A 19,924-nucleotide genomic window follows, 5' to 3' on the forward strand; every position below is an offset into this window, starting at 1 on the left:
TGTACCAATTTGGTATTGCGCATCCGCAATGTGGTTGGGGAAACGTTCAATTACTTGGGTGCAAATATTTTACATAAACTAACAAAAGGTATGCTCACGATTAGTCGTTAGCATTTTCATTAGACACAAAAACCTGCTATATGTCATCAAAAATAGCACCAGTCACACTTCCTACATTTATACAATCAATTTTTATTTTTTGGGCATTTTTACAGTATATTTCCAAGTCTCAACATGCACGACTTCATCCTAAAACACTCAAAACCACACTACCAATAAATCACAACCTTAAAATCAAAACAATAATTGAATATAGCAAATGATTTTTTATAGTATTATTTACATTTTTTTTCATTCAACTGTAAAACCTCAATTATGTCCATTGAGCAAATAAGGAAAAGTTACCAATTAAAGTGCTGTAAAAGCACCAAGCATCAAGCATAATAAAAGTAAACTTTGACCAAAAAAAGTAGTTTAATGCGGCTAGCTCGAACCCATAGTTCCTGCAGAAATTAGAAAGCCATTAAGATTGCGATCATTTTCTAAGACAATGCCATCAATCAAATCAATGGAGAATAAAAGGACAACAATAAATTATGTCAAATGGGACTTTAAAGCTTCTTGAAAATGTGTTAGAATTAAAAATAACTGTTTAAAAGTGGGAGCTGCTTCAAACTGTGAACGTGATTATCTAAATTAAAACTGTTGAAGTTTTAACGAGAACTTCACCCAATTTTTTTTTAAAGGACGAGGCCAGGCATAGTAAGGCACAGGACAATGACCATCTTGGCACTCTTTACGAGTTGCTTGCAGATTGTTATTGAAGAGTTTGGCCTGTGAGGGTGACAATGCAGGGAATGCATTTATGTTGTAAACTTTAGAATTAAGCTGGCTGCTTTAAGTGAAATGCTGCTAAGAACATGTCAGGTCAACGTGCTCAGTCCGTCCTTTAAACCAGTGGGTGACGCTGCTGCTGCTGCCTCAACCCTCCACCCGTCTTTAACGCAAACCCCTCAGAGAGGAGCGGCCTTCATTCGGTCGCTGTGCCGCTTCCTTTCTTTGCCCCTTTGGGCTCTGCCTTCTTGGCCTGGGTGGGCGCTGAGGCGGCTTTCTGGGCTCCTCCTTCTTTGGCCGAGTTCTGTTGCGACGCCTTGGAGGAGGCCTGGGCGGGCTTTGAGGTAGTGTTGGAGGGATGGCGCCGCCGCCTTCCCTCGTCCCCAGCCGAGGACGAATGCCGTCTCCTCCGGCCTCCTTCCTCTCCCATGGGGGGCTGCAAAAAACACAGAGGTCAAAGGTAGGGTCATTGATAATGACAATAATATTTGATCATCTTCAGCAGGTCTTCAACTTTCATGGTCCACGAATACATTTTGTGCAGTTCTTCTTGTGAAGTTGTATTTCCTTCAGAGACCCAACTGGAGATCCAGAAAGGCCTTTTTCATTGTGGCCCTCATGGACTCAACTCTCACTTCCGGTGTTGCTTCCTTGCTTCCAGTGAGGCCTTCTTCGACTAGCCTAGTTTCCAGTGGGACCTTCCAGGACTTAACAGGCTTTTCAATGTGGTCTTCAATGACTCAAATACATTTATAGTGTGTCACACGTCGCCTCCCTGTCACTCACCACCACCCTGAAGTCTTCCAGGTTTTTGAACTGGGACAGATGTTCTTGCAGTTTTGGGTCGATTGGCTGATTCTTTATCTTGGAGTACTTTAGAAAGGCCCAGAATTTCTCCAGTCCATACAGTTGACCTGGTGGAGAATATGATTGACACATTTCGTGTCGTGTTACCAGATGCCATTGACTCATTACCCAGGTGTCATTTACCTTTCTCAAAGTCCCTGAGGGTCTCCTCTTGGAAGTCCTTGAATAGATCCAACCTGAACCTCTTTTCCAGACCATAGCTGTAGTACCTGAAGAGGCATTCCAGGCCGTATCTGTCCAAACAAATCGGAAAATGACCTCTGACCTCCACACAGGTGGCATCTGCTTTGTCCTCTTCCTCACCTGTAGTTTTCTTTGGCGTCCTCCAGTGCAAACTGTTTGAACTCCTCGTACATCTTCCTGTTGAAGTTGTCCCTCAGAAAGAAGGACCAGAATCGGAACAGAGTGTTCATCTCCTGAGACTGGCCGATGCCCAGGCGCTTCCGCTCTGGGGGGGAAAAAAAACAAAACATGGACACCGTCGCCATTGAGCACAAAGACAGCTGCTCTGGAACAAGACATTCAAGAGTCTCCGGGTTACCATTGAGGCAGCGTCTGCGGTACTTGTGGTAGCCCTGCTGCGTGAAGCCGTTGTCCCTCAGCATCTCATGAGATGGGTGCCAAAACTTGGGCAGAGACTGGGGGGTGCAGCCGTAAGTTCCTGATAGTGGCGCTCCTTCTGAGGGCGAGGCGTTGGAGCTGCTGTGGGAAGAGAAGAGAGGGCGTTTGAATTTTGAATAAACCAACAAGCTCCAAACATGCATTCATGATGGACAGAGACCTGATGGACGCAGACCGCGGCCGGTGCTCACGTGAGTCCATCACCCAGCCGATGTGAGCCTCCTGCGGTGGGTTTGAACTGTGCCGGGTCTTCTTCTTCCTCGGCATCTGGACCAAAGTACACAAAAAGTGAAAGACAACATTCATCACTACAACAGCATGCATCACCCTGAGGCGTCACCATCTTATAACCTCACCTGTCCATCGATGGCACCACTCTCCTTCATCACAGGGTAAAAGCGCGGCGCCTTGGTCGGGTCCTGGCGTCCAGGGGTCCTTGGTGTTCTGGGTTGGTAGGCACGTGGCGATTCTGGCACCGTTTTGGGAAGCGAACGGGCCATTTCGGCCTCGCTGGGCACTGAAAAGACATATTGTGTTAATTCCGTACTACACTTTGCCTAAAATTGTGTACTGGAAGTACATATGTACCTGGCAGGGAGGGCACTTGCTGGTTGGGGTCCACAGGCACTTTGGGTGTGAGTGTGTCAAACTCATCCTTGCTGATGACGCTAAGCTTCTTGAAGCTCTCCACTTCCTGCTGAAGAACATAAGGAGATCATAATAACTGCATTATTTTGGAGCTTTGGGGCAACTGATCAAAACCACATGTTGCTAAGGCTGATAAAAGGTCACATGCATGGTGCGTCTGACACATAGCAGATGTGTAATGGACTTTGACTGTTACACATTATCGATGGGAGGAGGAGAACGAGACCTTGGCGTGTGTGTTCAGGCGTGACGGTTCCCACATGGGGATAACCTTTGTGCTAGCCAACACACTGTTTCTGGTAAGGGTGGCTGTTGTGACCTGTTACAGAAGCCATTGTGTACAAATATTAATTCTGGTAGCCAGCCCTGCCTCTGTTTAGCTAGCCTTGTGCAATGCAATCAAGCCAGCCTTGCTTTCATGCTAATGAAGTATAATGACATGTTTGTACAATGTAATGAGCATTCAAGCGTTGGCATTATACAAGACAACAATTACACAATTGTGTCAGGATACACAGTGTGCAGGCAGGGCAGGCGTTCCAAAAAGCAGGTCAGGCCTCTCAGGATGATTAACAGCAGCCTAAATTTGGACACGTCTACGTGCTTTTGCAGCGCTGCCTGGCCTGGGTGGTCACAGCAGTGCTGCCATGAGACATGTTTTACTTCCCTCATGATTAACACAAAGTGCAGCCGTACGAGACTCCTTGTTTGCTGTGCAGCAACATGTCAACAGGAAGACAACGTTACCTTGCTGCACTCAAGCTGCTCCTCCCCCTTCCACAGGTCCTGCTCGTAGTAGTAGAGGCCATCATTGATGGCTTTGGCCAGGTCCGCTGTCAGTTTGGCTCTGGATTCGTGGTTTCCGGTACGGTCGCCGCCAGGGTGTTTGCGCATGTAGGGTGGGGTTTGCGTGACAATCAGTATTTTGTTGACATCCTGGTCGTCCAGCTCGTAGTCCGAGTCGTCCTCGTCAGACCAGTCGGAAAATTTGTTCTTCCTCGGCGCCATCTGCTCCATTTCCTCATCGAACATAAAGTCCAGCTCCTCCTGGTCAGGTTCGGTCTCATGGGTGGTGTGGTGAGGGGTGGGTGGTTCTTTACTACGATCCTTGAAGACATTATGGACTATTATCAAGTAAAACAGGTGCAGCTTATTATACAGTGCATCCGGAAAGTATTCACAGCGCTTCACTTTTTCTACATTTTGTCATGTTACAGCCTCATTCCAAACTGAATTAAATTAATCTCTTACCTCAAAATTCTACACAAAATACTCCATTATGACAATGTGAAAAAAGGTTTTTTTGACATGTTTTGAATTTATTAAAAATAGAAAACAAAAAAATCACATTTACATAAGTATTCACAGCCTTAGCCATGAAGCTCAAAATTGAGCTCAGGTGCATCTTTTTTCCACTGATCATCCTTGAGAACTTTCTACAGCTTAATTGGAGTCCACCTGCAGTAAATTCAGTTGATTGGACATGATTTGGAAATATAATAACTGTCTATATAAGGTCCCACAGTTGACTGTGCATGTCAGAGCACAAACACCAAGCATGAAGTCAAAAGAACTGTCTGTAGACCTGCGAGACAGGATTGTCTTGAGGCACAAATCTGGGGAAGGATACAGAAAAATTTCTGCTGCTTTGAAGGTCCCAATGAGCACAGTGGCCTCCATTATTCGTAAATGGAAGACGTTTGGAACCACCAGGACTCTTCCTAGAGCTGGCCGGCCTTCTAAACTGAGCGATCGGGGAAGAAGGGCCTTAGTCAGGGAGGTGACCAAGGCCCCGATGGTCACTCTGTCAGAGCTCCAGCGTTCCTCTGTGGAGAGAGGAGGGCCTTCCAGAAGGACAACCATCTCTGCAGCAATCCACCAATCAGGCGAAAGCCATCAGACCAGAGAATTTTGTTTCTCATGGTCTGAGAGTCATTCAGGTGCTTTTTGGCAAAATCCAAACGGGCTGCTGTTCCTTTTACTAAGGAGTGGCTTTCGTCTGGCCACTCTACCATACAGGCCTGATTGGTGGATTGCTGCAGAGATGGTTGTCCTTCTGGAAGGCTCTCCTCTCTCCACAGAGGAACGCTGGAGCTCTGACAGAGTGACCATCGGGGCCTTGGTCACCTCCCTGACTAAGGCCCTTCTTCCCCGATCGCTCAGTTTAGAAGGCCGGCCGGCTCTAGGAAGAGTCCTGGTGGTTCCAAACGTCTTCCATTTATGAATAATGGAGGCCACTGTGCTCATTGGGACCTTCAAAGCAGCAGAAATTTTTCTGTATCCTTCCCCAGATTTGTGCCTCAAGACAATCCTGTCTCGCAGGTCTACAGACAGTTCTTTTGACTTCATGCTTGGTGTTTGTGCTCTGACATGCATAGTCAACTGTGGGACCTTATATAGACAGTTATTATATTTCCAAATCATGTCCAATCAACTGAATTTACTGCAGTTGGACTCCAATTAAGCTGTAGAAAGATCTCAAGGATGATCAGAGGAAAAAAGATGCACCTGAGCTCAATTTTGAGCTTCATGGCAAAGGCTGTGAATACTTATGTAAATGTGATTTTTTTGTTTTCTATTTTTAATAAATTCAAAACATGTCAAAAAAACCTTTTTTCACATTGTCATAATGGAGTATTTTGTGTAGAATTTTGAGGTAAGAGATTAATTTAATTCAGTTTGGAATGAGGCTGTAACATGACAAAATGTAGAAAAAGTGAAGCGCTGTGAATACTTTCCGGATGCACTGTAGTGTTTGTTTACCGTGCTGGTCACATGATGTAAACACACTGATGTCTTTTTCATGCAAACAAAGGAAAGTTCATGTCCATTTAAAGTTACATGATGAAAGCAGCACAGGACAATAAGAGGAAGGAGGTCAGGAGAAAACACAATGTATTGCACATAAAAGGACATGACAGTTGTACATGGACGAGACAAGTAATGGGGCATAACAAGGAGGAGGAAAAAAGGATGGGACTTTAGGAGGAGGAGGAAAAAAGGACAAAAAATACCTTGGCTTTGCCGGAGGGATGTCGGTGACGTTTCTCCACCTGGATCCAGGCGTCGGGGGCATCTTTTAGTGGGCCGGACACTTGGCTGGAGGTGTCTGACTCTGCTGGGTCCTGAGGTCCTGCAGGCTCGGTCGGGGTCTCCTTCACAGATGATGAGGCTACAATGCAAAAACAAACACTTCTGCTTTCACACTTGCTGCATGTATGCACACATTGATCACACTCCAGTTTGTTAGGCTGTACTTGTTGTGACAATTTCCTGTTTAGGTTACACACCACAAAATAAGCACAAAAATACTACAGAATTTGTCTGAAGAGAAATGACTTCTCTCGTGTGACTGTTGTACGAGTTCTCAAAATTTTCGATAACCACTTACCAGCATTTACAGAGGTAAGGGCCTGGCGAGGAACAAATTCGGGGCAGTGAATGAGCTGAGAGAAGTCTGTCCGCGGAGAACCCACAACGGGAGGGACAGGGATTGGCCAGCGCTCTGGCTCCACTTTACAGCGAACTCTTTCATTTACCAGCTCCACCTCTGTGCTACTCTTCAAAGCCTGCAATGACATTTCCATGTAGTTTGACCCATCTGATGTGCTCTAAAAGCATATTTTTTTCTAGCCATGGAGTAATATAAGTGCTTGCCTCCATGATAAGGCTGATGTCTGTGGTGAGCGCCTGGACTCTGTGGAAGCTGGCGATGAGGGAGATGGGAAGGAAGCCCTCCGCGTCCATCTTTCTCCTTAGGAAGAAGTCTCGCTCTAGGTTGTGAAGACTGAAGTAGTACTCACTGGACAGGGACATGGAAGAACTTAAAGCTCTAAACTGAAGGGACATACACTCAGTGGGCACCTAATTCGGTACAACAATTACATTCAAATACATGATAGTGTATAGTGCTCAGTTTTTATGTGTGGGTAACTGTGTGGGTATATCAGAGTAGTTGTAGGTCTAGCAATGTAACGGCTATATGTTGACAGTTTAGAGCATACATAGTACATGTTTATGGAATAGACGCAGTCCTGTGTTAAATGTTTCCTGTAAAGCTTTCAACAACCGAGGCACTGATTATAGCACAGACTTTTCAGTAGACATTGAGAGAAACAGGCCTGAAGGCAGTAGAGAATGTAGTTCATGTTAAAGCAACGCTGGTTGAGTGAGCAGGCTGAATAACGCTGACAAGACGAGAGAAGACAAGAATACGTGGCCCCACCCCACTCTCTCATTCTCACCCTCTTTAAAAAAATTCTTGAGTTCACTATGGTAGTCTAGTCTTCATAAAAGTGTAGAGCAAGTACTGCCCTCTGCAGGACAGAACATGCTCACACTCATTGGGATGTGCAGGCTTTGTGGTAAATAGAAGCCATAATCAGATTTATTGAATCATATCTAATTATTCATACAGTGTCAAAACCAAACGAGGTCGCCTACTCACATTTGCCGTTTGATGTACTCCTTGAGGAGCTTCTCATCCACCGTATACATCTGCACTTTGCTGCCGTCGTCATAGTAGTAAACCATATTGGTGCCGAACTCTGAGACGGGAACATCCGAACCCTGCGAGTACTCAAAGCGACCTGAGGGAAAAAGAGGAGAGGGTCTGTGACACCTGTAGCCTTTTACTACAAAAGGAAAATACAAGCACACGTGTTATGATGTAACTCCCTTAATTATTAATAATGCATAAAACATAGTTATGTTACACATGGCGAAATAATATGTAGACGGAAGAATACATAGTTGCACGGTGTTACACTGAGGAAGGTCACTTTTAGTCAAACATTTCCTCTTCTCCCAAGCGTGAGGCTGATGCCTCAAAGAAACGGAAGAAAGTGAAAAGTGAAGTCAAATTAGGCAAGTGGAGAAACACCGCTCAAAATTGGCTGCATGTCGGGTCCAAGTCAATTCAAGTCCGGAACCAAAAATCCATCCATCCATCTTCTGTGCCACTTATCATTAAGGATGCGAGGGTATCCTGCAGCCTATCCCGACTGAATTTGGGCGAGAGGAAAGGTATACCTTGGACTGGTTGCCAGCCAATTACGCAACCAACATGAAGAATAAAAAGCTTGCACAGATCAGCCATCCGTCCAATAAGCACCAATTTCCGTAATTTTGGGGGCTCGGCCGATCTTTACTCATAAAACCAATATTATCTACCTCGGAAAGTACCTCTGAAGGACCAGACAACAGCCTGCTCTTAGCACTTAACTGAGAAAATAAACGGAGAAAAGAGCAAAGCTAATCCTCTGAAAATGATCGAGTTCATGGCACTGGACGACCATCCATTTTCGGCCGCAGTGCACTTTATTTTTGGTAAGAAGCTAAAGTCAGGTCTGCAGTGTAACATGTTATGCAAGCTGTGTTTGTTTTTAAAATGTGAAAAATAAAAGACAGACATAATTAGTAGTTTGTACAGCATTTTTTGTTTTCAATTCAGCTATTAAAAATCAGTGATCGGCCAGAAAATTGTAATGAGTGCTGCCCTAATAAAAATTGTATTTTTGAACATGTAAAAAGATCTGCCCCTGAAACACTCGAGGAGGCGGAGTAAGCTTTCTCAGCTTAAGCTTATTATTATTATTTATTTTAACAGCTTATTAAACAGTCATTAAAATTGTTATTTGTCATAATTTAAGAAAAATTGCGGACGCAGCAGCTGCACGACACAGCAGCAGCAGTCCCGCCTTCCGTGCAGACCGCCACCACAGCTTGCAAAAATCCTAGGGGAAACTCTAGCAGTGATCGCAGCTCAGTGCTACTGTATTTTGTGTGTGTATATACTGACCAATACTGGATATTTAATGTAAAAGTATCACAGTGGCCCGTCCTTGAGTTGTTCAGTACGAGACCCTCACTAGAAAAGCTTTGGATACCCCTGGCCTAGTATGAAGGGGGGCTACGTACCTCTGCCGCGACCTCTCCCACGACCACGAACTTTGCCTCGGCCTCGGGTCCCTCCGCGGACACTGCCATCGCTCCTCACGCTGGAAGCATCGTCCCCAAAATCACGCGGCTCCCTCCTCCAACCTGCAAAGTAGATGACATGTTTATCGGTGTTTTGTGTCACTTTTGTTTGGCTGCAGGTCATTTCAGAGAAGATGACACGGCCTTATTGCATTCCCGGGATGTCAGCAGCATCGTTACACTAGCAGAGGAGAACAGATAGCTGCTGTGTTAGTAAGTGGTATTTCGTTAGACAGAGGGGCGGTGGCACACAGGTAGGGGGCCGAGCATGAACAACTGAAATCAGGAGAATGCAAGGAGCCACTTACTCCTGCCGCCATCATGTGCTCTGTTGCTATGGAGCGCATGATTGGGCGACGTCGGGTCAGGTGAGTCGCTACCGGGCTCAGCATCCAAGAGCGCGGGGGCCCCGCCAGGTGTCTTGGCACTGTCGTCCTGGGACGCCTCCTCCAGCGGCAGAGACACCCACTTACGTTTGTTACCTAGCGGCGGTTGCACAGCCAATAACATGATTGGAGAACATGGAAGCTTACTTCGCAGGGACCTTAGAAAACTTTCAAGGATTGCTTGTTATGGGTGGAAACACTTGAGGGGTTTTGAATAAACGGGTTACTCTTGTATCCTGTCTTTCAAAGACTACAATAAAAAAAATAATGACTACAATAAAAGTGCAGATTAAATGATGCTTATGAGCATTGCTTTAAGGTTTGAAACAATGTTCCTGTTCTATGTAGTTCTTCCACAGCAAACACTTCCAACCATGCCTTGGTGACTCTGCTTTGTGTACTGGGAGTAGACAAGGGACTTCCCCAAAGTGTGTCCACAAAGTAGGAATTATACAACTGTCCAAAATGTATCTATAAGATAAAGAACTCCAGTCCAAAGTCAAGAGGTACATACAATATGTCATATGACGTTGTCTACACTGTATAAGCACCTTCTAGTTATGAAACATTCTCTTTCTTAATCACACGTGTGAATTTATGATGTATGCATCAGCCCCCTCTGTCTGGCAGACCACTAGAACGTGCACTGGTGAGTAGCACGCAGGTACCGACATGCACCACTAGTCACTGTCCAGTGAGAGGCTTCTCCAGATATGGTCAAAAAGGTTCTGACAAGGTCTGCTCATGGGTTCAAGACGGTTGATGCTTTCATGGCAAACAAAAGTTAAAAGCTTTTTTTCACCGGACAGTGAGGAAATGTGGTCAACTTGACATGCTTCATGCTGCTCATCCTCACCTCCCCTCTTTTTCGGGCTGTAGCTTTTAGCATCCAGTCCCGCTTTGGACTCTGCATCCTTGGCTGTCTCTACAATTGGCTCCGGAGGTGTCTCCTGGTTCTCCTTGCTCTCGCCGCCGTCGTGGCTGCTCTCTGACTTCCTGTCCCTCTGCTCCCTCCGCTTCTCCTTGTCCCGGCGAGAGGATGGAGGCTTCTTCCCATTGTTTGTGGTAGTGCTAACATTTTGTTGCTGCAGGCAACATGGCATAATTTAGTGATAAAGTAAACAAAGCAAAGAAACATGGTTCCACGCTGGTCTTACCTCCTTGGCTAATTCTCCGGGTGTCGGCCAGTTGGTGATGTCACCAAAGTCACCCGACTGAAGGATGAGAGTTGGTGGGGGAGAGAAAAAGCTGAATTAAGCAGTTCAAGCAAGTTGTTTAATTGATATGATGTTACAATTATCTGTGTAAAGATCGTTGGACTTGTTTTGACAAGCTGTAAGGAGGTCGAGGTCACATAAAGTGTCACATCAAAAAAACAAACAGAGTCAGAAAGGCACTGATTAGAAAGATATTTTCGTGCCTTGTTGAACATTAATTCATGCTATATCCTTATAATGTATTATTATTACTATTATGATTAACAGTAGTTTATTCAGTCTCATAAAATGTACACAATATTGTTTAGCGTCATTTTGTGGGACAATAAACATTGTAAAGCACACCTACATGGTTTTGTTTGTCCAGTCATATTTCCTTGTGGAACCAACCTCATGTATCATCTCGTTTCCTGAGTTGTGTGTTACGTTACACCACTATAAGCTGTACAAGCTTTGTGTTAACTTAGCAACCTCGTGCAATATCAAAGAATGTTTCATTAATAGGTTTTATTTTAGAATAAGCCCAGGGCCAGGAAATGGCCGTAGTGATGCCATAGTTCACCATAGTCTTAGTCCGTTTTTTGCAAGACAGCTTTTCTCCAAACGTGAAATCTCATCTTGTTGTAATCTCACAAGATCTCATGAGACCCTTATTATTTACTGGTATAGCTTTGCACCCTGCCATGGAACTACATCATGTCGTGTATCACCGTGGACATGTGACTCTGACATTGACTGTGAAAAGGTCAACCATGTCCACATGGGAGGTCAAAACCTGCCCAGTGAGGGAACACGCCAGCTGACATTAAAGTTTTATTTTCATCCTTCTGTCTGATGCAATGACATTTATTCACATTTCTGCAGTATTGGGGTGGAATAACTGGTTGACAAAGCAAACAAAATAAGCAGTTCATCGAGTTGGCAAGTGGCGGGTGTTGATTTTCCCAGCCTGCATATCAACTTCTGGCATGGTGTTCAAAGTGGGGGAAAAAATGAACAGATCCTCCAGGTGCTGACAAGGCGACCAGTCTTTAGCAAAGTGTGCTCTCTTACTTTTCAACAGCTTTAATATGTGGAAATAAAAAGAAAAAAAAGGTGACAATTACCTTGCTGGATTTTCTGCTTCTGGGCTTGTTGGCACGGACGACCTTCAGAGCGTTTTGTTGATCTGAGGATAGACAATCAATAAGTTACAACTCATATCTAGCACAGCTGTCAGTCTCTGCCAAAGAGCAGCTTGCTCAACATTGGACTGAAAACTGTCTTGCCGTGTTTGTGCACCATTGCGAACATCTGGCAGCATAGGAAAAATAAATATCCTCTCATTCGCACATTGAATGGCGTTTGTGTACGACCATGGGCACTGTGTGTGTGGACGAGTATGTCTGTGGAGGCGACCGGGGAGTGGCCCTCAGCCACCGACAGCCCCTATCGCCTGCCAGAGGATGGCTGACTAGATAAGAGGCCAAAGGGCCAGCGAGTGGGTGTATGCCTGACGAAGCACCCATCAGGCTACAAGCCTTCTCACTGTAAAATGATGCTGCAGCCGTGACGGTCAAATATAGCTAACATCAACCTTACACTCCGCTCAGATGATCTTCACTCCATGACACACTTTCAGGTTCATGTCACATTAGCCTACATACAGTATTCTTCACAAGCATGTAGTAACAGGTACATTCATGATAACATGTAATACTTACAGTACTTTGACATATTTTGGGTCTTTTAGGCATTACCTTAACTTCCTTCCCGCAGCCATTGATTTCAGATAGCAACACAGAAACTCCAAAATAAAAACCCATCAGTAGCTGCAATATGGAGTGTTATGTTATGGTAGCGGCTTGAGGCATTCCGAGTGTGGTGCTGACATGCTGTGGGCGAGTGTGTGGTGAAGCTAGTAGCTAGCCGGTGTGGTGTGGCAAGGTGTCAATAAGCCAGTAACGTAGTTCGATCAGCGTAACAATGTTATTAACAGTGGTGTTGTAGCTTGGTTAATATGCATGTCACATAAGTAAATGGAGCATTGTTGGCGCTTTGGCACAGTGGCAATGCCAATTTCCCTGAGGGAATCCCAAAGGGATTAATAAAGTATTCTGTCTGTCTTTATAGGCAAAATAAGTCTTTCTCAATATGTTCATTCTTAGTCTTTTTAGCTTTTTCTATATCTTCAAGAACGCACAGAAAAGGGAAAGACACATGTTCATGTCTCACATAAGAATTGTGGATGATGGGCAAAAATCCCCCCAAAAAGTGCAGTTTTCAAGTGCAGAAGTGGCCAAACTTTTTCTACCAAGAGCCACATAAAACTGAAGAAGGTAACACTATGCTAAAACTAATCCAATATATTTGAACAAAATATTGACATGTCACAGTTGACAAAGATCCTTCATGATTTGTGATGATTTTTACAATACGCCAAGGCCAATAAAACATGAGCTGTGGAACAAAAATTGGACAAATGTGTCGACTGTGACTGCTTATGTCTTCATAACAGTAGTTAACTTATTATTACAGTTGTATAGCACTAAAGAATGTTAAAATGGGACTTCAAAAAAGGTTTTATGATGGACACAGTTTGAAACTGAAACAGGCTATTGTATTCAATTATATTACTGCCTATGGCAAATTTGGGATTAAGGCAGTATAATGTGAATTTCTCTTATGGCAAGACCCATTCTAGAGAGGTGATCAGAATACAGTCTGTGTTGGCGAACGAGCCCATCAGTCAGGTTGAAGTTAAGACATGGCATGTGAGTCACATGCTCTTAATGATATCACAGTGACATCATTAGGGCTTCACCAAAATAAAAGACATCCAAGCTACATTGTGGTCTTGCAAGTTTGTCAAAGATTAGGGTGTCTAACTTGCAGCCTGTGGGCCATGGAGAGTCATGAGTGCATTTTACTTTTTTCTAAAAAGCCCAACATAAATTAACCCACAAATGTAAATATTGTGCTATGGATGTCAGAGGACTTTATATAAACTAAAATGGCCTCTGAGGACTACATTACGTTTGCATTTGTTATTTTTGAATCAAATGACAACAAAAATGGAGGCTGTCACACCTGGCCCAGCAGCTTGCTCTCTCACAGGGTGACAGTGGTTTGGCTGGGGGGAGGCGCCGCAGGCTGACAGGCCATTGGACATGCAGTTAGCTAGACTAGCTTCTCAAATGCCCCCCACAACCCCACCCCCCGGAGCACGGGCCTGGAGCTCGCTCCCCCAGAAAAAAACGGTGCACTCTCCACGAGCCTGACACTGGTTAAGTAGGGTGGGGGTTTGATCATGCTATGCTAGCTGCTAAACTGCAGGCTTAGTAGCAGTTGTCAGCAGTCAACACGTGGTGCTCCCAGCGAGAGGGGGGGAGGGGGGATCAAATGTCGACAGCTCCACAGTGTGCTGACACTGACATCTAAGCACTTTACCCACAATAATCCCTAATGTGGCACAGTGGCACAAAAGCGGGAAGGGGGTATTAACGCACCCCCCCCCCCCCAAACAGTAGCTGTCAAAGTGCAGCCACAACGTGCCCCCACTTACTAAGAAAGTGAATAAAGTCCTCACCTCTGTCATAGAGGTTGTTCACCAGTACTCTGCCCGTCGTCCTCTTGGTCCAAGCGTTGACTTTGGGCGGCGGAGCCACGACAACTTCGGTCGCCACAAGCGCCGAGTCAGCGTTGCTGCTCGGCTCGCCTTCTTGGCAATCTCTGGGTGGACTTTTCGCTTCCTCCGAGCCGCGCTCCTCTCTCTCGGCGCTCGTCCTCGCCTGCTGAGCCTGCTCAGTCCTGTTTTGGTGGTCCCGCTGCCCACTAGAGTTCAATGCTGTCAAACTGGAGTCAAAGTGACTGCTCTCGACCTCGCTTGACATACTGCTAGTTCCCTAACAGCGCTGGCTCTTAAATCCAGTGTGAATATTTGGTCCTTGCTTTCTTATCCCAGAGAAAAGTGTCCAAAAACTCTGGGGGTGACCACATCCACAAGGCGAAGTAAACAACTTTTTGGGCTGGACCTTGCTAACCAAGTAGCTCCCAGATGCTGTTAGCCCGCTAGCTAGCCAGCTAGCTAGCCACCGTGTACGAGACCGCGAGACGAGTGTTGTTTGGCCCCACAGGTCCAAAGTTTCATGTCAAGCGGCGGTTAACTCCGAGGTGTGAGTCGGTCACTGTGTAGTCGCGTGGCTGTAACAGGAGCGGACTTTGTGGAACTTTTGAAAAGTACGAAAAGACGATCAGCTCTCAGTGAGCCTCCTTCTTCACGTCCACGCTGCTAACAGCCCCACAGCTCGTGCTGCATGCGCCAGATGCTGTAAACATCGCTCTACCGCCTCTGGCGGTCAGAAGGACGCACTGCAGCATAAACTCTTTGAAAACTTTGTATGACGTCACAGTCCAATCGCTGTCTCTACATAATCTGAGGTATTATTTTAGATTACTTTACCACGTACATATAAATATTTATAAACAGGAAATTAGTATTGTGTTTGGAGAGGTAGTTTAAATCCATAATACACCGTGTGATTAGTCAAGTTATATTTTTATTATTCAATAACTACAGTGGTGTGAGTCAATCAAAAATAAAGAATACAAAATATATAATTATTGTGCACACACAGTGTATAGATTGTAAAAACTTGACAACACAAGTAAAGATGTGTCAAAAAGATTCAAGCGTATTAGGAGTTTGTGGAAACATCATGCATAGATGCTATGAATGGTGTGGATGTATGCTAATAATTATTATTAATGGTACAGAGAATGAAAGAAGACACAACAAACAAGAATGTAGTCAGAGAAGACAGTTTCATTGTTGGTGTAGATGACTTGGTCTTTGGTCTGGTGTAAATATAAGGATGCTCCTGAAAAATATGACAGCATTATGCTTAAAAATACTTTTCTGTCCATGAGCGCACACAATTTATAATCACCCGAAGTGTTGTTGTACCTTTGGTGGACAAATGAGTTTTATTGGCTTTGAGAAGCTTTCAATCATCTCTTTTTCTCCTTCAGGTTGGAACTAGAATGAAAAAAAGCCCAATGCACTTTAAATTGTTAGCAGACTCTTTTTTTAAAGGTTTTCTAATAGACGCAGCTTGACCCTGGAACAGATTATTTCTGTTTACATCCTGTTTTGTTTTAATGTTTTATTATTATTATTTATTATTATTTTATTATTTATTATTATTAATGTCATTATACACTGGTTCACTTCTTTGTACACTTGTATGACCAATGGCCACAGTTGGAACCCATTATTTCAATATACATGATTTCTGGTGGTAAAAGTGTTTTCCAGGGTTCTGATTGCATCGCAAAGTAGAGATTGATGTTTAGTATGACGGGAATATTGATAGGTCACCATGTTGTTCCACAGTCCCTTGGCCAGTTCCTCGTGTCCTTTGACGGTGAAGTGGAAACAATCTGCCGTGAAGAAGCTGGAGTCCACTGTACCGTCCTCATGTTTTCAGAGAAAAACAAATGTAAAAAAAACAAAAAACAAATCAAAATTTGTGGGTGTGTGTTACAGGAAGTGTGGGCGGTCCCGCCTTTTCCAAAAAAGGTTGCAGGGTGACGGCAAAATCCTTTTTGAAGAAACGGTCACCTTGGAGAAGTTGCCGAAGTTTTCTCTGCAAACCAAGAACATCATGATGATGATGATAATAATAATAATGACAATGACAATAATAATAATAGTAATAGTAATAATAATAATAATAATAATAATAATAATAATAATAATAATAATAATAATAATAATAATAATAATAATAATAATAATAATAATAATAAGCTTGCATTACTAAATTTACATTTTTGGGTACTTTGTCCGATATCCAGCCAAGGAGCATGCAGTAGATGAAGATGAGAGTGACGCAATAAACATCACAGGAAGCTATGTACGTTAAATGTCTTAATGTTCATATTCATTACAGTAAAAGCGGTAGTAATAACCCCCCAGGGGGATTTAAAGGGCTTTGTCCAGTTCAGGAAATAGGATAATTTTCTCATATGTAAATCAGAACTTTAGATGACAGATAACTGTAACAGATTTCAAAGGCCTCGAGCCCCCAAATGACTAAATATGCCCCTGCAAAAAGGTTAGAAATTAGTATATTAGTATTAATATGTGAGAGTTTTCTGGGAAAAACTGTTGATTTTGTTAATACTTGGGTTGTTTATATTGTTTATTTTTCTATATTGTGTATTTTGTACTGCTTAACTGACTCTGTACTCTTGCTGCTGTGCAATACAAATTTCCCCACTGAGGGACGAATAAAGGCATATCTTAATCTTAATCTTGATCTTTTCACTGATGAGATGAGACTGGACGACAATGTTAGTGGGTCGGTGAGACGTTCAGAATGTCTGACATTTCAAATGCTGCTGCATCCTGTCCTTGTTTCGTCACATCTACCACATTTTGGACCCAAAAAATAAAAAAAACGGCTTGGTGGTTTAAATAATGTATGATATACAGTGGAACCTTGGTTAGGGTCGGTACTCCAGTCCAGAAGGGCCGACTATAACCAAAACATACTTTAACCAAGTACACTTTTCCCATAAGAAATCATGCAAATCCAGAAAGCCAATACTTTTAACACAAAGCATGTTTTATAGTTTCACAATTATTGTTTTACATGCAAAAATAATAAAATATGAATATAAATACATATAAATGATAAAGGAAAGAGATAAATGAACATTTAAAGTTACTCTTCTTTTGATCATGGCTGCAAAATAACCCAAAATGGAGCCAAAGAAAGCTGAAAGTGCCAGCATTTTGATAAAGAAAGTGACAAAAGCTAAAAAAATAAAGCTGATTTAGCAAAGAACTTCAGAGTCAACCACTGATGACATCATCAAAGGGCGACGGAGCTGACTTCCAGTTCCTGTTTCCACATGTTAGCAAGCTACATAGCAGGATATTTTGTGCTTAAAAATATGAAGAGCATTTTGGACTTTAACCAAAAAACATCCAAGGTTCCACTGTATTTTCAATTGTTGCCATGAAAAAATGGCCATGTTTCGGAAAGAGAAATATATATATATATATATATATATATATATATATATAATGTTTGACAAATATCTGTGTGGAGTTGGCATGTTCTTCCCGTGTGTGCGGTTCTCCAATTTCCTCCCACATTCCAAAAACATGCCTGTTAGGTTAATTGGCGTCTCTACATTGTCCATAGGTATGAATGTGGGCGTCAGCTGGGATAGGCTCCAGCATTCCCCCACGACCCTAGTGAGGATACGCAGCATAGAAGATGGATGGAATGATGGAATTTTTGACCAAAAATCCACTAATTAGCAAAGTCTTAAATGCCGAATAGTGAATGAGCTACTGTACTATTATCAGTGATGATGTAACCGTGTGCTTTCGTGTCAAAGCGTCACCTGGAATTGGACGTTCACCTGGACCAGTTCCTCCAGCTGGGAGGAGTTATCCTCGGGTTGAACAAGGCACGAGCAGAAGCGCCTGATAGCACGTGATACAGTAGCATGAGCTTAGGGTCTTGGCGGTGGAAACAAGATGAAATGAAAGAAGAACGTTACTTTTGAAGCTGACAGCCCAGCGTGGGCTTGTGGACGTCTCTGAGGGGCTTCATGGGGAGGATCTGCACCACATTGATGATGGTCCTCGGGATCTGGAGACAGGAAGAAGATATATAAGAATATGTTTTGTATTATATTTGTTAGGGAAAAGATCTCCTTGTTCCTCCGTGAATCACCACCTTATTGTGGTCGGGGGGGAGGGTTTGAGTGCCCGAGTGATCCAAGGAGCTATGTTGTCTGGAGCTATCTGCCCCTGGTAGGGTCTCCCAAGGCAAACAGGTCTGAGGTGACGGGCCAGACCAAGAGTGATTCAGAAGACCCTTATGAATAAAACAAAGAGGAGGAACCGTACCTTGCCCGGATGTGGGATACCGGGGCCTCACCCTGGAGTCAGGCCCGGGGGTGGGCCTTCACCCGTGGGACCGGGCCCAGTCCGAAAAAGCCACACAAGATCTCCCCCTCGTATACCCACCACTTACGGGGGCAAGCATAAGGGTCCGATGCATTGTGTGTTGGGTGGCGGTCAAGGGCGGGTGCCTGGGTGACCTGGTCTTCGGCGGCCAAATCTGGTGAGGAGTTCAGTCCTCCGGGAGGGGCTCAGGGGAGAGCCGCTTCTCCTTCACATTGAGAGGAGTCAGTTGAGGTGGCTCGGGCATCCAGTCTGGATGCCTCCCGGATGCCTCCCTAGTGAGGTGTTCCGGGCATGCCCAGACGGGAAAAGTCCCTGGGGCAGACCTAGGACACGCTGAAGGGATTATGTCTCACAGCTGGCCCCCGGTGGAGCTGGAGGAGGCGGCCGGGGACCAGGAAGTCTGGGCTTCCCTACTGAGACTGCTGCCCCCGCAACCTGGACCCGGATAAGCGGAGGAAAATTGATGGATGGAAGATCACCTTGTTCATCATCATGTCGAGGGCTTCAGTCATATAGTGGATGAAGCTGTCAGCAGAGAACAGGGTCTGCAACACAAGAACAATCGTGACCATGAAGGTTCCAGAGGAGGTTTGAGAGGAGGTTCCAGAAAGACCCACCTTGTTCTTGCAGTAATCACAGATGTCATTCATGCCAATCAGCAGGGTCACCAACTTCCAGTCCTGGTGGAAGCTCAGACCCTAAAAGAACCAGCCTTGAATTAATTTAAACAACATAATGATCATATTTATTGTACATTATCAGAAAGATGACACATACAGGAAATGATTTGAAGGTTTTTATCATGTGACGGATTTGATCCGACACGTTCCTGTCAAGAGAAAACACAAACAATCGATCAAAGGATCAGACATCGTCATAGCGACAGGCTTTGAACTAAAAGTGAGGATGACTTGCAGGGTGTTGTGTCCCGTCACGGCAAAGTTGAAACCTGTCTGGTTGACGGTGGTGGGCCTTCCGTGAAAGGTCGCCATTGGGGACGGACCCAGCAGTTTGGGGTTGAAGAGTTTAAAAATATCTGTGCACAACAAATACTGCAAGTGGACGTAAAACGGAATGTTTTGCTTCAAGCTGGCCTCCTGAAGTTTAGCATATTTTTGCTAAAAAAGCACTCGGATAGCGCCATAAGTACCCCCTTATTGTAATTTATCTTAATATTTAGATTCATTGACCTTGAAAACATAGCATTAGTAATTGGATTCATTATGATATCAATACTAGTTCAGTAGTTATTCACAAAAATGGCATTTTCCGTGATGTTTTCTTCTGGATACAACTCATAGCTTACGAAGATATGACAAATCATTTGGCACCCCCCAGATTCCACAGTGTTGTGGCTAATGGTGGTTGTTGAATGTGGTTGAAAAATCCAAAAGTCCCTT

The 19,924-nt window shown here is 44.1% G+C and overlaps 2 protein-coding genes across 3 annotated transcripts; both read right to left on the reverse strand.

The window, feature by feature from the left end:
• Positions 1 to 172: 172 nt before the first annotated feature.
• On the reverse strand, positions 173 to 14,856 carry larp1b (La ribonucleoprotein 1B). 2 transcript variants are annotated; one of them, XM_058078399.2, is made up of 19 exons: positions 14,121 to 14,856; positions 11,659 to 11,720; positions 10,493 to 10,549; positions 10,192 to 10,420; positions 9,258 to 9,431; positions 8,890 to 9,012; positions 7,418 to 7,559; positions 6,628 to 6,772; positions 6,362 to 6,539; positions 5,985 to 6,142; positions 3,718 to 4,077; positions 2,911 to 3,016; positions 2,679 to 2,839; positions 2,483 to 2,589; positions 2,243 to 2,403; positions 2,005 to 2,149; positions 1,825 to 1,934; positions 1,621 to 1,748; positions 173 to 1,270 (listed from the first exon to the last, which is right to left on the reverse strand). In XM_058078399.2, the coding sequence occupies exons 1-19, from the start codon at positions 14,422 to 14,424 to the stop codon at positions 1,031 to 1,033; spliced, it is 3,090 nt and encodes a 1,029-aa protein (XP_057934382.2). In that variant the 5' UTR covers positions 14,425 to 14,856; the 3' UTR covers positions 173 to 1,030. The 2 variants fall into 2 exon arrangements, with proteins under 2 accessions (XP_057934382.2, XP_057934381.2); XM_058078398.2 differs by having other exon boundaries at positions 2,911 to 3,019.
• Positions 14,857 to 15,163: 307 nt separating this feature from the next.
• LOC131131817 (phospholipase B1, membrane-associated-like) lies at positions 15,164 to 19,582 on the reverse strand. Its single transcript, XM_078796131.1, has 8 exons — positions 19,302 to 19,582; positions 19,142 to 19,222; positions 19,004 to 19,069; positions 18,113 to 18,204; positions 17,954 to 18,035; positions 16,078 to 16,179; positions 15,912 to 16,007; positions 15,164 to 15,569 (listed from the first exon to the last, which is right to left on the reverse strand). The coding sequence occupies exons 1-8, from the start codon at positions 19,326 to 19,328 to the stop codon at positions 15,477 to 15,479; spliced, it is 639 nt and encodes a 212-aa protein (XP_078652257.1). The 5' UTR covers positions 19,329 to 19,582; the 3' UTR covers positions 15,164 to 15,476.
• Between the last annotated feature and the right edge of the window lie 342 nt (positions 19,583 to 19,924).

This window comes from Doryrhamphus excisus, linkage group LG14 (genome assembly GCF_037039965.1).
Source record: "Doryrhamphus excisus strain RoL-2023G ecotype Guam linkage group LG14, RoL_Dexc_Guam_v1.1, whole genome shotgun sequence".
NCBI lineage: Eukaryota > Metazoa > Chordata > Actinopteri > Syngnathiformes > Syngnathidae > Doryrhamphus > Doryrhamphus excisus.

Excerpts from the sequence above, each read along its gene's own strand:
- larp1b (XM_058078398.2), bottom strand. The coding sequence starts at position 14,424 with ATGTCAAGCGAGGTCGAGAGCAGTCACTTTGACTCCAGTTTGACAGCA. Across the intron at positions 10,550-11,658 it reads GAAGCAGAAAATCCAGCAAG|TCGGGTGACTTTGGTGACAT; the intron begins GTAATTGTCACC and ends CTCATCCTTCAG. Across the intron at positions 3,020-3,717 it reads AGCAGCTTGAGTGCAGCAAG|CAGGAAGTGGAGAGCTTCAA; the intron begins GTAACGTTGTCT and ends TATGTTCTTCAG.
- LOC131131817 (XM_078796131.1), bottom strand. The coding sequence starts at position 19,328 with ATGATAAAAACCTTCAAATCATTTCCT. Across the intron at positions 19,070-19,141 it reads GTGATTACTGCAAGAACAAG|ACCCTGTTCTCTGCTGACAG; the intron begins GTGGGTCTTTCT and ends CTTGTGTTGCAG. Across the intron at positions 16,008-16,077 it reads CGGGACCGCCCACACTTCCT|GACGGTACAGTGGACTCCAG; the intron begins GTAACACACACC and ends TGAAAACATGAG.